The sequence below is a fragment of the Xyrauchen texanus genome, chromosome 13, assembly GCF_025860055.1.
Source record: "Xyrauchen texanus isolate HMW12.3.18 chromosome 13, RBS_HiC_50CHRs, whole genome shotgun sequence".
Classification (NCBI taxonomy): domain Eukaryota; kingdom Metazoa; phylum Chordata; class Actinopteri; order Cypriniformes; family Catostomidae; genus Xyrauchen; species Xyrauchen texanus.
Genome location: NC_068288.1, coordinates 23,680,590 through 23,698,166, shown reverse-complemented (window position 1 = coordinate 23,698,166; position 17,577 = coordinate 23,680,590). Strand labels below are relative to the sequence as shown.

The window sequence follows — 17,577 nt, the reverse complement described above, 5'->3', positions numbered from 1 at the left end:
TTGTTGGGGGCCAAGGTGAGAATAGTCATCTCAGTTCTGTAAATAGGTAGGGGCTGAAGAGAGAGGTGAATATCATCATTGAAAATCACACGCAGAGATGGTGTGTCATGGTACAAAGGTGGCTGGTTGCAACTTAAACAATAGGAGAACAGAAGGCCAAGTGCATATTGTAGCTCTCGCTAGTCTCTTCTGCTTGATTTTTCAGCTGGTGAGTGAGCAACAAGAGAGCCGTCCCTTGCTGAGCCCTTCAATCGATGACTTCCTTTGTGAGACCAAATGTGATGGAGCTGCCCGCCCAGTAACCTCCAACATAGCAGGTACCCGAGATACTGAATTTCCCTAAAAAGTCTCTTTCTCCGGTGTCTGTAGTGTGCTTCAACCTTATTTACATTAAAATAATGCCACTGTGTATGAAAGAGGATCAGCATGGAACTGGCAATACAATATTAGATATCTGAGACCACATTCGATAATATTGGAATTCTTTGTTTAGCGAACTGCAATTTAAAACTGTGATATAGTGTATTGTAATCTTTATTCATATTGATTAGACTTTGGTGCTTTGCACAACAAGTATTGAACTTACTTCTTTACTTCATCGTAGAACCATAGAAGTAGCATAGAACATAGATAGTCAGTGTGTGTTTATCATTACATATAGTCTTGCAGTATGGACAATCTGTATGAACATCTTTACAAATTAAAAACGGTATAGACACTTGTGACCATATTTGTAATGTCGTACAAGTTCTGCTCCAATATTCTTGAATGGGGAGAAAATGAAATTGCCAAAGTGGTTGGTCAAGATTACGATCAAATAAAACTTTTCAAATCAGCAGTAAAATATGACCACAATGGTATCATAAATTATGCCTCTTTAGTTGAAATCATGGGAAAAAGGCAATTTTTCACACTAGTCAAGCTAAAGTGCATATACTCTCAATTAACAGGCTGATCACTTTATGAATTGGGCAACAGGAGGTTAAAAGTTTTTCTCTGCCCCCAGTGGCCGAAGCTGGAACTGTTGTTGAGGTGAAATGTCCACAGGGCAGCGCCAAAAGTTAATTTTATTTTATCTGTAAATTATACAATACAGTCAAAAGGAATGCAGATTTTATTAACTCTACTCCCTAATCCCAACCCTAACCCTAACCGTCAGTGGAGTAAATATGTAATTTTAGAGTGTAAATTTAACCTCTGGATCACGCTCAGCATTGTTTATATAAACTCAATTGCTTTCTGGTTTCCATGGGACCAGAACCCACATCTGGGATGTTGCTTACAGAATGTACCGTAAGCGCCACAGAGAAAGGAGAACACTTTTGAATTGATGCTAAAAATATCTGATGGGGAATATTGCCTGTCAGTAATTTCAAAGATGATGCTTGTCAGTAATTCAGCAGAATGGGATTGATTTGAGGGTACATGAGCATTTGGAAGCAGCATGTCGAATTACTGTGTGATCATTACTGTGTGATCATGCAAATAAACAGACAGTTTTAACTAAAACTTACTTCCACTACTACAGCAACCATATTTTGCATTACAATTCTCCCATTCAAACACGAGTGACTTGTCTCAACCTAAAATTCAACCCCCAACCCCCTTTAAAATTTTTGCCTCTGATTAATAGACCAGATAGACACATTACTAAATGAGGAAGCCCTTCAAGATATATGAGGCCTCTTACCGCAAGACAGATTCTATTACATGCAGTACTATTTGAGCAGCTAAAACTTTATTTATTTCACTTGCATCCTGGCTTGCATATCCCAAAGCAATCAAGACAACAACTCCCACTCCCCAGAGAGTATCTTCTTCACTTTCTGATTGTGCACACAGTTTGGAGAGCTCTTTCTTATTAGGGAAAACAGCATATTATAATTACTAACAGATTACATTTGGAGGATCTTTTGATTTGCTTGTAATAAAGCAGCAGTCTGTTAATTACTGTACAAACGCCTCTGAATGTAATGCAATCCGCAATCAAAATGTCACAAACTGCTGATGTAGTTACACAGTATGAAAGATTGTCACTCTGTCAAACACATAGTAACAGTGCCAGTTATTGACTTACGCACATTTAAGTATGTAAGTGCCGGATTTGAAATCTGAAGCCATAGAAGCAAATGCCACCTAACATTTAATTTAAGTGAATTGTTGGTGCCACTATATATGTTTGAATAATGAGAATAAACAATTGTTTATGAATATGACTATACATTTTTTATGCTTAGTGGAAATTAAAATAAATTCTTAAAATTCTTGAGACATTTAATGATTTGAAGAATGCTATGCTTTTTCTAGCAGTCTGTCTCCATCTGGAGCTGATTATAGAAATGTAAATTCAGGTCTTTAAAGGGACCTGCTGTATTATTTGAAAAGGAATGCCTCTGAATTAAATTATAATTCTCTGGCAGGTTCTCCAGAGTAAGCTCTTTGAAATGAGATTTTAGCAATACAAAATTACTGCTGGCTTTGCTTTTGTTTCAGCAGCCTTCAGACTATCATGTTATCAAGGCCACCTACATTGTTTCTTTAAGATGGCTTATGAGATTTAAAGCAAGGCAAGCATATTAAACCACATTAAATGCCTGTATCACATCTTAATTGATTTTTTTTTTATACAAACAATAAGGTCATGAGTTCAACCATCTTCTCAATTACTTAATATTTATGGAACAGGTTAATGTAATTCAGTTTGGTTTGAATTAGGCTGACTGAATTATTCAGAAGGCTTTAGTGGATGTCATTGTGTTGGCAGGTTATTGTAGTCCATGACCTGTCCAGCAATTTGCTTTGTATGGTTGGCAGAGACAAAATCACGTGTTGGTAACCTGGATTCAGTGCTCATGTTTGTGCTAGATTTCAGAAGGTGTTCCATCAAGCCATCGAGGCTTGAATCATGCATTCACCCAGTGTTTGCATCTGTAGAGTACTGAACTGTATGTCCATTTTGTCTACCATCTGTGGATCTAATTACCTCTCTATGTATACTTTTGGATAATTATTTATCTTTGTAGATTCGGATGGCAATGCATTATATAATGAGGATGTGTTTTAGTGTGCTGCAGATATGCACATGTTCAGATGTGTGATTCCACATGTGTCTCCTATCATCTTGTCGCTGAATTGCTTGTACATTTACAGCATTCGTCTTTCATTCAGTTGGCTGGTGAAAAAATCAGTTCAGAATTGTTTGGTTTATTTAATGAGCAAAAATCTTTATTCAAAAGTTTTTACCCATACAAATGAAATCTTTTTAAAGTGTCATGAACCCCCCCAGGACTGCTGTGAGACCTAATATAAATTAATTGTTATTTAGATTTATAAGGAAAGTTTCGGGTTTAATTAAAGTTAAACTCTATTGACAGTGTTCATGGCATAATGTTGAATATTAATTAATTATTTATCAGAAAATAATTGGTGAATGGACTGGCTCGTCGATGGCAACGGGGGACTGGAATTAGGTTGCAACATTTAAAACACTGTGAAAAAATCCCACCAACTAGTTTAATATAAGATAAAGTATCAGAATCAGAATCAGAATCAGAATCAGCTTTATTGCCAAGTATGCTTACACATACAAGGAATTTGTCTAGGTGACAGGAGCTTCCAGTCAACAACAATACAAACAATACCAAAAAAAAAACAGCAGCAAGGCATAGGTAATTAAAAACAAAAAAGAACACAAAATAAATAATTATACATATACGTACATAAACTCACCTTCATACATACCCACATACACACACGTAGTGCAAATCTAATACAATCTGTATATAAAGAACAAAAAACAGTATATTATGTACAGAGCAATGTAAGTAATGGCAGAAGTGGATAAGTTGGATAATATAATTTAAATTAAAATTAAACTGTGTATTGCACATAATTATTGCTCAATGGGGGTAATTTAACTGTTCATTAGATGGATGGCCTGAGGGAAAAAACTGTTCCTGTGTCTGACGGTTCTGGTGCTCAGTGCTCTGAAGCCGCCAGAAGGCAACAGTTCAAAAAGGTAGTGGGCAGGGTGAGTGGGGTCCAGAGTGATTTTACCAGCCTTTTTCCTCACTCTGGAAGTGTATAGTTCTTGAAGGGAGGGCAGGGGGCAACCAATAATCCTCTCAGCAGACCGAACTGTCCTTTGTAGTCTTCTGATGTCTAATTTCGTGGCTGCACCAAACCAGACAGTTACTGAAGTGCAGAGGACAGACTCAATGACCGCTGAGTAGAACTGTTTCAGCAGCACTGGTGGCAGGTTGAACTTCCTCAGCTGGCTAAGGAAGTACAACCTCTGCTGGGCCTTTTTCACAATGGAGTCGATGTGTATCTCCCACTTCAGGTCCTGTGAGATGGTAGTGCCCAGGAACCTGAATGACTCCACTGCTGACACAGTGCTGTTTAGAATGGTGAGGGGGGACAATGTTGGGGTGTTCCTCCTAAAGTCCACAATCATCTCCACTGTTTTGAGCGTGTTCAGCTCCAGGTTGTTTTGACTGCACCAGACAGCTAGCCGCTCAACCTCCTTTCTATACGCAGACTCATCATCATCTCGGATGAGGCCGATGACAGTGGTGTCGCCTGCAAACTTCAGGAGCTTGACAGAGTGGTCCTTGGTGGTGCAGTCATTGGTGTACAGGGAGAAGAGTAGTGGGGAGAGCACACATCCCTGGGGGCACCAGTGCTGATGGTACAGGTGGTGGAAGTGAATTTTCCCTGCCTCACAAGCTGCTGCCTGTCCGGCCAGAAAGCTGGTAATCCACTGACAGGTAGAGGTGGGAACAGGGAGTTGGTTTAACTTAGTCCGGAGTATATCTGGTATGATTGTGTTGAAAGCCGAGCTGAAGTCCACAAAAAGGATCCTTGCGTATGTCCCCGGTCTGTCCAGATGTTGCAGGATATGATGCAAACCCATGTTGACTGCATCATCCACAGACCTGTTTGCTCGATAAGCAAATTGAAGGGGGTCCAGAAAGGGTCCAGTGATGTCCTTCAGGTGGGCCAACACCAGTCTTCAAATGACTTCATGACCACAGATGTCAGGGCTTACAGGTCTGTAGTCATTAAGTCCTGTGATTTTTGGTTTCTTAGGGACGGGATAATGACTGAGCGCTTGAAGCAGCATGGGACTTCACATTGCTCCAGTGATCTATTGAAGATCTGAGTGAAGATGGGGGCCAGTTGGTTAGCACAGGAACGAAGGCAAGCTGGTGAGATGCCATCTGGTCCTGGAGCCTTCCTTGTCCTTTGCTTCCGAAAGACACGCACACATCGCCCCTCACAGATCTTTAGTGCAGGTAGTGTAGCAGGAGGGGGAGGAGGGGGTTGCAGGAGGTGTTAATGGTTGTGTGAAATGAAGGTCCGAGTGCATGTGGGGTGTGAAATCGGCCTTTCAAATCTGCAGTAAAACACATTCAGGTCGCCAGCCAGTCGTTGGTCCGCCACAGGGTTGGGGGTAGGAGTCCTGTAATTAGTAAGTTGTTTCAGGCCACTCCACACTGATGCTGGGTCGTTAGCTGAAAACTTGTTTTTCAGCTTCTCAGAGTAGCTTCTTTAGCCACTCTGATTTCCCTATTCAGTGTGTTCCTGGCCTGATTATACAAGACTCTATCCCCACCCCTGTAAGCCTCCTCTTTGGCATGACGAAGCTGTCTGAGTTTTCCTGTGAACCATGGTTTATCATTGTTGAATGACAAAATGTCCTAGTAGGGATGCACATATCCTCACAGAAACTGATGTATGATGTAACAGTATCTGTGAGCTCGTCCAGGTCTGTAGCTGCAGCTTCAAAAACACTCCAATCAGTGCAGTCAAAGCAGGCTTGTAGTTCCAGCTCTGCTTCAATAGTCCATCTCCTTATAGTCCTTACAACTGGCTTGGTTGATTTTAATTTCTGCCTGTAGGTCGGGAGAAGATGAACCAGACAGTGATCAGAGAGACCCAAAGCTGCACGTGGGACAGAGCGATATGCATCCTTTAATGTAGTATAGCAGTGGTCCAGTATATTCCTGTCTCTGGTGGGGCATGTAATGTGCTGTCTGTATTTGGGCAGTTCGCGTGTGAGATTTGTTTTGTTAAAGTCCCCAAGAATAATAATGACTGAGTCCGGGTATTGTTGTTCTGTGTCTGAGATTTGATCAGCCAGCTGTTGCAGCGCTAAGTTCCCAGACGCGTTTGGAGGAATGTAAACACTCACCAGAATAAACGAAGAAAACTCCCGCGGCGAGTAGAACGGCTTACAGTTAATAAAGAGCGCTTCCAGATTAGGACAGCACATCCTCTTTAGTGTTGTTACATCTGTACACCAACTTTCGTTGATGTAAAAGCATGTTCCACCACCTCTCGTTTTCCCCGTTAACTCCGCGATGCGATCCGCTCTGAACAGCTGGAAGCCCGGCAGATGTAATGCGCTGTTCGGAATGGCTTCACTCAACCAGGTTTCAGTGAAGCACAGTGCAGCAGAGTTTGAAAAGTCCTTATTAGTATGTGTGAGGAGATGTAGTTCGTCCGTTTTGTTGGGAAGAGAGCGGAGATTCGCGAGATGAATGCTCGGCAGTGCTGTTCGAACGCCGCGCTGACGGAGTTTAACCAGCGCGCCAGCTCATCTCCCTCGCCTGCGTCTCGTAGCGCATCTAAACAACACAGCAGCGCCTCCAACTAAAATGTCCAGCAAAACGTCCGAATATTGAAAAACCGGAAAAGATTATCTGGTATGTGCTGCCGAATGTTCAGCAGTTCGTCCCTGGTAAAACTGATTGGTAAAAGATTGCTAAACACAGGACAAACTAACAAAAACAACAAAAGAATTGAAGAGCTCCACACCGAGGCGGCCATCTGCGGCGCCATGTTGTACAAATCAGTGTTTATTATAAAGAATAATGGGAGAAAAATTATCCCATAATAAATATTTACATATATACAATTTTAAGCCAAGCAAAAATTATAATTACAGAAAGAGTGGGGAAAAAGAAGAGAACTTGGTCCGTGCCAAATCAAATAAATAAATAAAATATTAACCAATCGTACGAAAAGAAAATAAACACTCCTAATCTAACCCAACAGTTAGACTTCACAAGAAGCCCAAATAAACGAAAAATCTTCAGTGCCAAAGCGCCCTAAATAAATTACTCTCACTATAACTCAAAATACAAGGGATGGTACACGTCACTAACCTGATGTTCTAACACAATTGAAAACCTCAGTGTGGCACATGTATATCACGTGATATCTTACCTGTCCTTTTTCTTTTCCCCGTTCAACATCGGTTTTACAACCAGGATAAATTAACACAAAGAGAGAAGATCAAAAGGAATGAATAAGCCGTCATATTAAGGAATGAAAGAACACAGACTTTACCATAAGCATTACCAAGGGACATGGATGATACAGGGAAAACCACTACAACAGGTGCACATGTACGAATCAAACAAAGAAAGATCCTCCCGCTTTCCATGCAGGCACTCTTTTTATACTCGCATAGCTCGCCATCATTGGTGGAGACACACAATGTCATCAACATGCATCTCCAAGATTGACAGATGAACGAGACAATTAAATACGTCAACCTGCTGAAAACGAAAGTAAAGAGCGAGAGACAGAGGGAGAGAGAAGAAAAACACAACACTCCAAAACACAAGTCACACTTATCACATGGTACATAACAACCTCTGACAGACATCCCCCTCCTTCCCATACGGAACACAGGACTTAATGGGTTTCACCAGACCCACCATAAAGAGATCTATCAGGCAGGACTGATTGAACTCTTGGCCAATCACCACCTCCTGGCTGTCAGCAGCCAGCCCCTCCGCCTCCTGGTGGTCAGGAGCGGGATCCTCCGCCTCCTGGCGGTTGACCACATGTTTGGGCATCGATCTCCGTCTAGTCCTCCTCCTCTTCCGAGTGGCGGGACTTGATGGGTTTCACCAGACCCATCATAAAGAGATCTATCAGGCAGGACTGATTGAACTCTAGGCCCAAGGACAACACCAGAAATTCACAATTCCCCTGTGCATTCCCTCTCACTGACAGGTCTCCCTGACGGAGACCAAACAGCTCCTGAACCTGCGCACTACAGCACATAGGGGAACGGGGTTCAAAAGAAAAACAATTCATGCCTTGTGGGTCTATAACTGGTTGGATCGTATTGTCAGGTGTGCAGGAACTAGGACCCAAATGCAGGCATGAAATACTGAGACTTATTAAATGAAAAATAAAACAGAACAAAAACTCTCACGATGGAGAAAAACAGGAACATCACGTCTAGGTTACGGATGTAACCTCCGTTCCCTGATTGAGGGTTCGAAGAAGAAACACTAGGGGTTTCTCTTGAGAGCTTTTCACATCTCTGATCTATGAGAAAGGGCCAATGTCCCGCCCACGACATACGGGTATAAAGGGAGGAAAATGTGTCTTGTTTCATTCAGGATTTTTCTGAAGAGTCGACAATGAGGTTCGGCCGCAACAGTGGCTAGGTTCAGCGACATGGCCGGGAAGACACAACGTCTCGTTCCCTCCATCAGGGAACGGAGGTTACATCCGTAACCTAGACGTTCCACGTCTGTCACTCACTTCGACGTTGTGTCGAAGAAGCGACACTAGGGGTCCAATTTAAATCACGCCATGCGCTGAGCCGTGTACGTGTACTGCTGACACAGGAGCGGGCAGGTATTTTACGTGCCAAAGTGACCGGCTGTGCCAGGCTGTTTGGAAAAAAAAGCCTCTGTTTGGAGACAGCGTTCCATTTCTGCTGTCCACCAAAGCAGACAAAGAGCTGCTCAGAACGTCTAAAGCTTTGTGTGTGGTCCAAGTGGATATGCAAAGCACGTACCGGACACAGCAACGAAGGGGCTGGCCCTGCCTCCTCCCGGGGCAGCGCTTGCAGGTTCACTACCTGGTCCCTGAAATGAGTGGTAGGAACCTTGGGCACATAGCCGGTCACGGTCTTAGGATCACGTGTGTGTCTGCCGGACCGAACTCTCCGACCCTTTTGATGGAGGCGAGCGCAATCAGGAAGGCCTTCTTCAAGGAGAGGGCCCTGAGTTCAACTGAATCTAGTGGCTCGAAGGGGGGTCTCTGAAGGCCCGAGAGGACCACTGAAACCTCCCAAGGTCCGAGTGGGCCAATAGGGAGCCACTAGAATGACTTGTTCCCCGTCCTCCCTGACCTTGCACAGCACCTGTGCAAGCAGGCTCACTGGGGGAAATGTGTACTTGTGCAACCACACGGGCCAGCTGTGTGCCAGCCCGTCTGCCCCGAGTGGAGCCTCTGTTCGGGCGTACCAGAGCGGGCAGTGGGAGGTCTCTCGGGAGGCGAACAGGTCTACCTGGGCCTTGCCGAACCGTTCCCAAATCAGCTGGACCGACTGGGGGTGCCTCCACTCTCCACTGGGCAAGCGTTCGTCGTGATAGCGCGTCCGCTACCACGTTGAGGTTGTCCAGGATTTGAGTGGCAGACAGCGACTTGAGTTGCTGCTGGCTCCAAAGGAGAAGATGACTGGCGAATTTGTGACATGTGACAGGAGCGTAAGCCGTCTTGGCGATTTATGTACGCTACGCTACGGTGCTGTCTGACCTGATTAGGACATGTTTGTATCGAATTAATGGGAGAAACTTCCGCAGGGCAAAGAAAACAGTCAACAACTCTAGGCAATTGATATGCCAGGTCAGCGAGGCCCCTCTCCAAAGGCCCGCAGCTGCGTGCCCTTTGCACACGGTGCCCCGACCCAGTCTGGAGGTGTCGGTAGTGACCAGGACGCTCGGGACACCTGCTGCAGGTGCACTCCTGCCCGTAGAAAGCAGAGGTCTGTCCAGGGTTTTAGTGTTTTTCGGCAGGCGGGAGTGATTGTGACACGGTGCGTGCCGTGGAGCCATGCTCATCTCGGGACTCGAGTCTGTAGCCAGTGCTGAAGCGGTCTCATATGCATCAACCCCAGCGGCGTGGTTGCGGCAGAGGATGCTATATGCCCCAGGAGGCTCTGGAAGAGTTTTAGAGGGACCGTTGTGCCTGGCCTGAATTTGGCGAGGCATCTCAGCACTGACTGTGCACGCTCGTTGGTGAGACGTGCAGACATTGAGACTGAGTCTAACTCCATGCCGAGAAAGGAGATGCTCTGAACCGGGGTGAGCTTGCTCTTTTCTCGCGTGCAGGAGTTTGGCATGTTGGCCGTGCACTGCGGTAAAGCCGACGCCCACGAAGGGGGGGGCCTGGCAAACTGAATTGTGTAACCAAGTCGGATGGTCCGGGCCAGCCAGCGAGACGGCTTGGGAAGTGAGGGGCACCAAAGGGACGATTATTTTTGACATACCCAGTGGGGTGGAGCAGCGGGCGGAGCAGGTAGTATACCGTCGGGAGGTGAGGACGCGTCCCGAGGCTCTGGTGCTGAGAAAAGACTCGAAGCACTTATCTTGCTCCGCACACCCAGCAGGGGGCGGGTTAGTGACTGAGGAGGAGGTCTTGTAATGGTGTCCTCTAGACTCGTCAGAACCGGCCAGCCGGGGGACAGTCGTGGGGCTGAAGGCGGGTCTGGGACCGAGTCCAGCGTGCCGGGACTGTTGAGATCTGGTGGCAGAGTGCTGTGAGAATGGCATTTGTGGGCCAGATGACCCAGAGACAAAAGGAAATAGCTCTTATATTGAGAATTTGTGTATCGCTGCCCCGGTTAAGGGGAGCGGCAAATGAAATAAATTCAAAAGAAGATTCTCCTCCCGGCCCTCCACCGGGGAACGGAGTGGTCTTACCATCTCCGGAGCTAACGTCTTGGGCTCTGGGTTGTCCATCTCAGGAGAACCTGGGAGCCTTCCGGGTCCTCGAGGGGGTCCGTGAGACGGGGGGCGTCTACTTCCTGCGGAGCGCTCGACGTGTGGGCTGAGAGCTGGGCCCAGGTTGAGGCGGAGCAGCTTGTTGTTTCATCGCAGGGGGACGCCCTCGGCGAGCAGACGGGGCATGGCCCAATGTGGCAGGCTTGCGGCGGGGCAGGATCTGTGAGATCACCTCCGTCTGTTTCTTCACCGCGGAGGACTGCTGGGTAAAGTCCTCGACGGTGAAGCCGAAGAGGCCGAACCAGGAGACTGGGCGTCGAGAAAGCGACTACCTTGTCAGTCTCACGCATCTCGACCAGGTTCGTCCATAGGTGTCGTTCCTGGACCACGAGTGTGGCCATCGCCTGCCTGAGTGACTGCGCTGTCACCTTCGTGGCTCTAAGGGCGAGGTCGGTCGCTGAGCGCAGTTCCTGCAGCACGTTGGGATCAGGGCTACCCACATGCAATTCTTTAAGCGCCTTGGCCTGGTGGACTTGCAGGAGGGCCATGGCGTGCATGTCCGCGCTCCGCCGGCGAGGGTAGCGAGAGCGGATGAGCGCGTGGCTCATCATGCACGTCCAGGAAGAAAGGAACCGGGGGTTGCCCGTGGAACCAATCAAGTTGCCGTGAGGGGGAGGGGACGGGATTTTCCGGTCCAGCCTCGCGCTCGCGGTACCCGGGAAAGCATAGCGGACCTCTGTGCATCAGGCTCAGACTGGGCGCGCAGACCCGAAGGTGGTAGCGCAGACGAGCCATCAACATCAGATGCCGCTGTAACGCTCTCCGATGCAGCGGTGATTATCGTCATCCAATTCCGGGAGCTCAAGGGACCGGCAGGCTGGCCGCGAAGCGGGCCGCACTCATCCCGAGCTCAGATGGGAGCAAGCAAGCATGCCGGGGAGGCGGGTGGTTCACGGGGATTTACCCGGCGAACACAGCCCGTCATTTTCCCCTAATCGCCTCCATCGCCCACGGCACCTGCCTCAATCCCGTAGGAAAGAGGCGAGGTGCAGGGGGCGGCTGAAGTGGCTTTCTCTCATGACAAAAGAAAGCCTGTGACCGCAATGCTGTCATGGCTATGTTCTCGCCCTGAAAACATAGACCATTCATAAAAACGCTGCCTTCGTGTAATCGCAACCCAGGTACGCCAGGCAGTTTTTATGACCGTCAGAGGTGGGGAGAAATCAACCGCATCCAGAAACTATCAGCACAGCTGTGATTCAGTGACAAAATCTTTGTTCTCTTGGAGAGGAACCTGCAACATCAAATATTATTTGACACTGGCCCCATGGCTGTTGGAACTGCTTGCTGTCTTTTATTGCTAGGGCCACTCATATGTACCTAGAGCAATGACTAAGCTAGGGTTTGTTATTCTGAATTTTTTATTTAGCCTACTGTATACTTTTTGCTTTTGGTTCATGTGCTCATTTGAAATTGGCCAAAAATGTGTATGTTTGCAGTTTATTTACAGTGCAAAAATGGCACTCTGATTTTTATTCCCTCTAAATCACTTTTTTGTCTTTTATTTTTTATATCCAGTGCTGTCCTCCTCTTTGGACCTGCTGGATCTGAGTGAGCCTGGTGAGAGAAGACACAACAAAGACAGGAAGAACCCGCTTTCTTCTAAGGGCACACCGTACAGGAAGAATTCTGATGAAAAAGAACTGATCCAGGTGGACGTAGAACAGAGTATACCCTGCTCCCACACACCTGAAAAAGTTTCATTGGACCCAGGTATTATGTGTCACCAGACAGCTAAAATGTAGGGCTGTTATGCCAAGAACTCTCGCAAATCCATCAAATGGTAATACAGATGAAAATGTGTTTCTTTGTATGATTGACACTTTCTGTAATGGACAGTCCTTTGGTAAATTTTTTAACTGAGAAGAACATCATGGGTCTACATATCATTATGTAGCAGGATTGCACTAGGATAAGAAGATAAGCAAAGTGCTTTAGATTGTCATTGTGGCAGGGCGGAAGGCGGGGCCGGGTCATGATTATACACACCCGGTCCCTTATCAGGCTAATCAAGCCTCCGAGAGGGATAAAGGCCGACTGCGGAGGATTGTGAGGGAAAGACAAACACACACATGATGGACATGTCCGTAAACTATCTCTCTCTCCCGCACAATCCTCCGCAGTCGGCCTTTATCCCTCTCGGAGGCTTGATTAGCCTGATAAGGGACCGGGTGTGTATAATCACGACCCGGCCCCGCCCTCCGCCTTGCCACAGTCATCTTTATAGACCCAATAATAAATCTTGACAAGTGCAGTTTTCTTTCCTGTTTTGAAATATGAAGTTTGGGTGGGACTTATCGAAGGGCTCGTCCCTTTTTTTAATTAGCCAATAGGCTTTAGTTACATTACAACTATGTAACAAAGTTCATAATGGGGTTGCAAGGAGATGGTGAATCTAACCAAGACTGTATTTATTCTATAACACAAAATTGGCTTTCCAGCACTTCACTCAATAATCACACTTTTCAGCACACACATCTTAACACAATCTCGGGGTTTGTGTGGTAGCTCTCTCTCTCCCTCACTTGAATCCGGCTCACTTTTAAATCCGTCTTCAACTCTCACTGCAATGACAAACAGCTGTTAGAGACAGTCATTGCCAGGTGATGATCCTTACTGTTCTCATCTCCTGATCTCGTTCTCCATTCATAAGCCAGCACTTAACCACGCCCCCACCACCACAAAAAAATTTACTTTTAAATTAAAGTTTAATATTAAAATGTGCTATTTGCTAGTCGGTTGCAAGTGGAATTAGGGGGAGGAGAATTCACATTCTAGAGCGCAATTGATTGGACAAAAATCTGTGTAGTAAAAGATTAGTCATAATGTTTTTGGTCTGTTTTCCTAGAAGAGATTTAAAGTGAATTTATGTGTATATCTGAAAATGTTTGGCTTCAAAGCTAATATGCATGGACTTAAAGCCACAAAACAGCTATTTTAGTCTTTAATATGGGCATATGTGCTATACTGCAAATCCTCAAAACTTTGTTGTTGTTTGCAGTTTACTTGGTTATGATTATATATATCTGCCAAACAACATGGCCTCATTTTCTTTGCAGTAGCAGTTTCATCTTCATTGGAGAAATGGGAAGAACTCAACACCCATCCAGAGCAAAATGGTAGCAGAAAGTGGAAATTTGAGAGAAGACGTTCATCAAAGAATTCTGGGGAATTTGTGTGGTAAGCTGCAACTAGACTATTAACATATGTAGATATACAAGTATATACTTCAAGATTCATGTATGAGTAGCGGATATGATGAAGTTCATACCACTTTATATGACATAACAACAGGTCCATGGATTGCAAGACACTAGACACAGTCCCCAGGAACTCCATGGAGGTAAATAATAAAGTAGAGGCAGAAGCTGCGCCAGTAACACAAGTAAGTGCAATTCTAATCTATACAAAAGCATCATCACATTTTATGAGTCATGAATCATGATAATATCTCTACATGTGACAGTGACTTTCACGTTATTTCCCAAGTGTCCGACTCTTTGTAGCATTTTCAAACATTATTACTTGTCCATCCACTTGACCTGTGAATGGTATGTCTTTTAACCACATTGTGCACAATACATCCCGGAACATCCTGGGCTAACGTGTAGAATTCTTTATTTTCAGCTCAACAGGCAATTTGTTAGTGGAAGACATGTAAGCCTCTCTGTGCACTCTTTGTATGAATCGCTGAATGGTCTATGCATTTGCACCATGTCAACAGCATCACAACCAAATTCAATAATAATAAAAAAAAAAAGACTGAACTATTTTGGTAATACATGAGCTACATTTGTTTTGTACTAATTTTCTACTAATGTATATTTTGCAAGGATTTAAAAATTGTCCTTCTTGTGTTGCAACAGGGTACAAATGTTACACACTTCTACGTTACTGAAGCATGCAGGTCTGTGAGATTGCTTTAATTATTCACAAGTCAAGGGTCAGCATCAACACAGGATCCTATCAAATATTGCAGAATATTGCTAATGGAAATTCCATTTATAAGATAACACCAAATGTAATGTCTCCATCAGTAGACGCCTCCTTTATTTGTTATTTTGATTTGCTCATTTGGGTTGCTGAACCTTTGCTGTCAGTGACTGAAAGCCAAAACAATCATACCTCAAATGTAAATTTAGGCAGAGCTGTGTTTTTTTTATGTAAGTTGTAGCTGTCAATTAATGCAATTAATCATGCCCCCTGACCATACGTAAATTCCGGTAATAATAGTATGTATTTTAGGATGTGTTTTTTACGAGACCCATCTGCAGGGGGCAGTCAGCGCACCTCAACAAACCTCACAATTAGCACAGCCAAAGAATGAGAGCCAGTCACACAGCATGCTTCTTGACAGCTGGGTTAAGCACAACAGAATTCAAGGATCCTGAGACATGATTTTCTACATTTCAAATACTTTTAACTTGACACAGCATCTTAGAAAGGCAGCATTTATGATGCTGAAAACCAGTGAGACGCTCTAAAAGCATCTAGTACAGATGCAATGCAAGAACACATCCTGCTGCAGGACAGATTGACGGACTCAATACAAATTGAATTGCTGTCGACTGTATGTTTATGTTCAATGATATGGGAATAAAACAAACAATGTTATCTAATCAATGCTTTACTTGTCTGCCATAATAATGCATATTAATATCTGAATATCTGAATTATTATAATTATAATTATTTAAATAATTATGTATAATTTATATTGAATTATCTTTATTTTGGGGCCTTTCTCTACAAATAATGATATATGCGAATAATAGCGAGTAATTTCATGTATTAGTCTGCATGTCATGTAATTAATTCAAATAACATTTTTAATCGATGCTAACAAGTTTCTAAATATGGACTACACTACCAAAAGCATGAGAGTTTCGACAAATCGAACAATTGTTGTAGTTCTTTGATAGGAGCTTGCAGTATGATTTAAAAAAGTACAGAGGCTTCATAATTCATGTTTAAGGTATGAATTTATGTTGTAAAACAAAACTTGAAACTCTGTGAGAAATATTTACCACAGATCTTATTTTATTAATAAATTGAAAATCCCTCTTCTAAAAATCCAATTGAAATTCCAGAAGGACTCCATGACGAAATAGCCTTTCTGTTTTGCCTACAAATTAAGGTAATGACTCGACAAGTGTGAAGCATTAGCGCTTATACTTGCTGTAATCTATTCATTTATTTGCCAAAACATACTATATTTTGTACTATATTGAGTACCAAAAAATTGTCTGACCCATTTTAAAGATCTCATCTCATCTGTTAAAACTAGTCATGATGAGGCAATCCTTAACTAAATGGTTCTAAAAGATTGAGCTCAAATGGTCTTTCCACCATGAGAGGCTGTGAAAATGGAATGTGTAATGTTAAAGGTAATTGTCGACACGCTAACACAAGGTCTGATGGGGCACATGAAATATAATCATACAGGGCTGCACAAGCACAATGATCAAAGACCAATTGTACTTTTTTAAGGCCTCCATTATAGCCTCCTGTATGAAATCTGTTTAACTTGGTAATCTTGGTAATTGATTAATATCCAATGAGGCAGGTGGAAAATACCTCATCATCTTCCTTTGATTTAGTCTGCCTGGAAGGCTTAGTTATGCTGAGAATTGAATTGTGAGAATGGAAGTTTCCATTAATAGCTCAGCACTTGACACATAGAGTGACCTAAGAACAATATGCAAAGTTACAGACAGAGAGTGAATTTTAAAGGGTATCACTACTCATTAAAATGACATGCAGCTTTAATTTTACAACCATATAAAACAAAGATAACCATATCATATGCATTTGAAAGTATTTGCTTTAATGTCTAAAAGTGTAATTTCTGTGCAACTAATGGCAGCAAATGGAATTGGAAAAATAACAACTGTTTTTAAACCGGTTTCCTGAACACTCACCCTTCTGTAATTGGTTGTAAAATCAGATAGTCCAATCCCAAACTCATGCCATTGGTTGAGTAAATGCTGCTATGTTGGGATGCTCAAACAAACAGAGCAATGCTTTTGTTGTGCCACAAAGCCAAAGTGTTTACACTTTTCAGAGAAATTAACCTATGAATTGCTTACTTATAGTTGTCTCTGCATATCAAACTTTTTAACATAAAATATTACAAACTTCACCTTTAATGTCCTAGCATATCAGCAAATGTAAACAGAAGGTACCGATTGTTAATGGTATGGCCATATGTCACACTTTAAATTGGAATAAACCCTCTCCAGATGATAATTTTATTACTTTGAGAAAACAAAACAATTGTGATCATGCCATTGTGTTTTATTTTACAGTAAGCTTGATTTCTGTTGCTGGGTTGTGTACACATACAGCAATGCAATCAAAATGAATGGCCTTTCCGCATGTGAAGCATGTCTTCAGGTGTATATTGCTGAGAAGTGATGCATATCACAATTTATGCTGAGCAAAAGTCTCCTGCTATGCTATTTTCAGATTTGCATACAGAGAAAAAATTTGAAAGGGCAAATCGCTGTGTATGACAAGCCAGTCCAGGGCCATTATATGTGTGTGAGAATGTGGACAGCGGGACCTCGAAAGAGTGTAACAGAATGTGTGTGTGAAACAGAGACACAAAGACAGACAGAAAGAGAGGGAGAGAGAAAGAAAGAACGAAAACTAGAAGAGCCTGTGCTGCTATGCTGGCATTTCTCCTTGCCTCTGGCATTAGGGTTGGCAAGGGCAGGGCCTTTTCTCCTGTCAGAGAGACTGAGAGATGTCTGACT

General features: G+C 43.8%; 1 protein-coding gene across 4 annotated transcripts in view; it reads left to right on the top strand.

The window, feature by feature from the left end:
- Nucleotides 1-17,577, top strand: part of LOC127653871 (PEX5-related protein-like) — a 155,923-nt gene that overhangs the window by 101,286 nt on the left and 37,060 nt on the right. For 2 of the 4 annotated variants that reach the window (XM_052140668.1, XM_052140672.1), the window contains 5 exons: nt 206-317; nt 12,339-12,533; nt 13,880-14,000; nt 14,115-14,205; nt 14,448-14,477. In XM_052140668.1, coding sequence (XP_051996628.1) covers nt 206-317; nt 12,339-12,533; nt 13,880-14,000; nt 14,115-14,205; nt 14,448-14,477 — 549 coding nt within the window. The remainder of the gene's footprint in view (nt 1-205; nt 318-12,338; nt 12,534-13,879; nt 14,001-14,114; nt 14,206-14,447; nt 14,478-17,577) is intronic. The other 2 variants (XM_052140669.1, XM_052140670.1) reach the window with 2 other exon arrangements.